Source organism: Orycteropus afer, unplaced genomic scaffold (assembly GCF_000298275.1).
Source record: "Orycteropus afer afer isolate SDZICR_OR568_19922 unplaced genomic scaffold, OryAfe1.0 scaffold00447, whole genome shotgun sequence".
Classification (NCBI taxonomy): Eukaryota; Metazoa; Chordata; class Mammalia; order Tubulidentata; family Orycteropodidae; genus Orycteropus; species Orycteropus afer.
Window position 1 is genome coordinate 2398310 of NW_006922034.1, and position 1441 is coordinate 2399750.

The 1441-nt window shown below is 37.8% G+C and overlaps 1 protein-coding gene across 1 annotated transcript in view; it reads left to right on the forward strand.

Annotated features, from left to right (window-relative positions):
* The window catches only part of NRK (Nik related kinase), a 243831-nt gene that overhangs the window by 211337 nt on the left and 31053 nt on the right, over positions 1 to 1441 (forward strand). The window contains exon 20 of the mRNA XM_007954223.2: positions 1133 to 1177. Within this exon, the coding sequence (XP_007952414.1) occupies positions 1133 to 1177 (45 nt within the window). The remainder of the gene's footprint in view (positions 1 to 1132; positions 1178 to 1441) is intronic.

Consider the following 1441-nt stretch of genomic DNA (forward strand, 5'->3'; position numbering starts at 1 on the left):
GGTTGGGCAATCCTACTTCCGTAGTGATACTGCCTCGGAAACCCAAGGAGGGGTCGCTATGAGTCGGGGCCGACTCGACGGCACATAACAACAACAACAAGATACAAATTTGGAGTAAGTTCTTTGAAACTTTGAGCTTAGTATTTCTAAATTAGGGAAGTATGCAGTATATGATACATAATGAGGTATTACGAAGAAGGCTTTTGCAGGATATTGTTTTTAAATAATCTTTAGAGTTTGTGGAGAAAGTTCCTTCTATAATGTCTTAACTTTGATAGACTTGTGAAACCTTTTTTTCTCAGAAGAATCATATCCTCATGGATAGTGCTGAGACAATATTCTACCTCAAACTAAACTGAAACCAAGCCCACTGCTGTAAAGTCCATTCTGACCCATAGCAACCACATAGGACAGACTGGAACTGCCCCATTGGGTTTCCAAGGCTGTAAATCTTTGCGGAAGCATATAGCCACATCTTTTTCCTGCGGAGTGGCTGGCGGGTTTGAACCACTGACCTTTTGGTTAGTAGCCGAGTGCTTTAACCACTGCGCCACTAAAGCTCAAGTCCAAATCACAAATGAAATAGAGTAAATGCATTTAAGGAGGGGAGAAATCCAAAGTAAATGCCCACCTCTGACACAGATTTTGCTTATTATATGATTGAATGGGGGACAGGATTTTAAATTAAAAATACAGCTGTGTAACAAACATTAAAACTATATGGACCAAACAACTGAGAAGAACATGTCATTCTCAAAATTTTGCTAATATAATGTATCAAATCATAAGAAAGCAGTTTACTTCATTAACTTTTCAGTCAGGAAACTACCCAGAGCTGCAGATAATGTCTTATTACTAATTTTTATAATTTATGGTTTTATATTTTTTTGGGAAAAATGTTCTCATCAAAATTGGCAGTTTTTCCCCTCCCTCTATGACCCTCTTTGTGAAAGGAAAATGCTGTTCCTAAACCTGAGACACTGTTTTTGTTCTTTTACCCACGGAGCCCAAATATGCTCCAAGTGGAAGGAAAACACTGAATTTTTCTCCTGTTGTACTACTGTGGATGATTGTCTCCTGTGTTTCAGTGGTTTGAAGTGTATTTTAACTTTAGTTCTATCTTCCATTTCAGTCCTCTCACTTGGTCTATTTGAAGAAATAGAGCCAGCTGGCAAGAGTATGGGAACATATATACATGAGCATAGGAGAGCTCCTAGGAATTAATTTCATGGGTATTTAGCAATATAGCAGATTTAAAAAAAAAAAAATATATAGCTGAACATAGAAATCACTTAATTTTAAAAAGATTACTTTACATGTAGCTATCTTTAAAGCATTAAAGCCCTTAGTTATAGTTGTTGTTGTTATGTGCCGTCAAGTCGGCCCCGACTCATAGCGACCCCTCCTTGGGTTTCCAAGGCAGTATCACTATGGAAGTAGG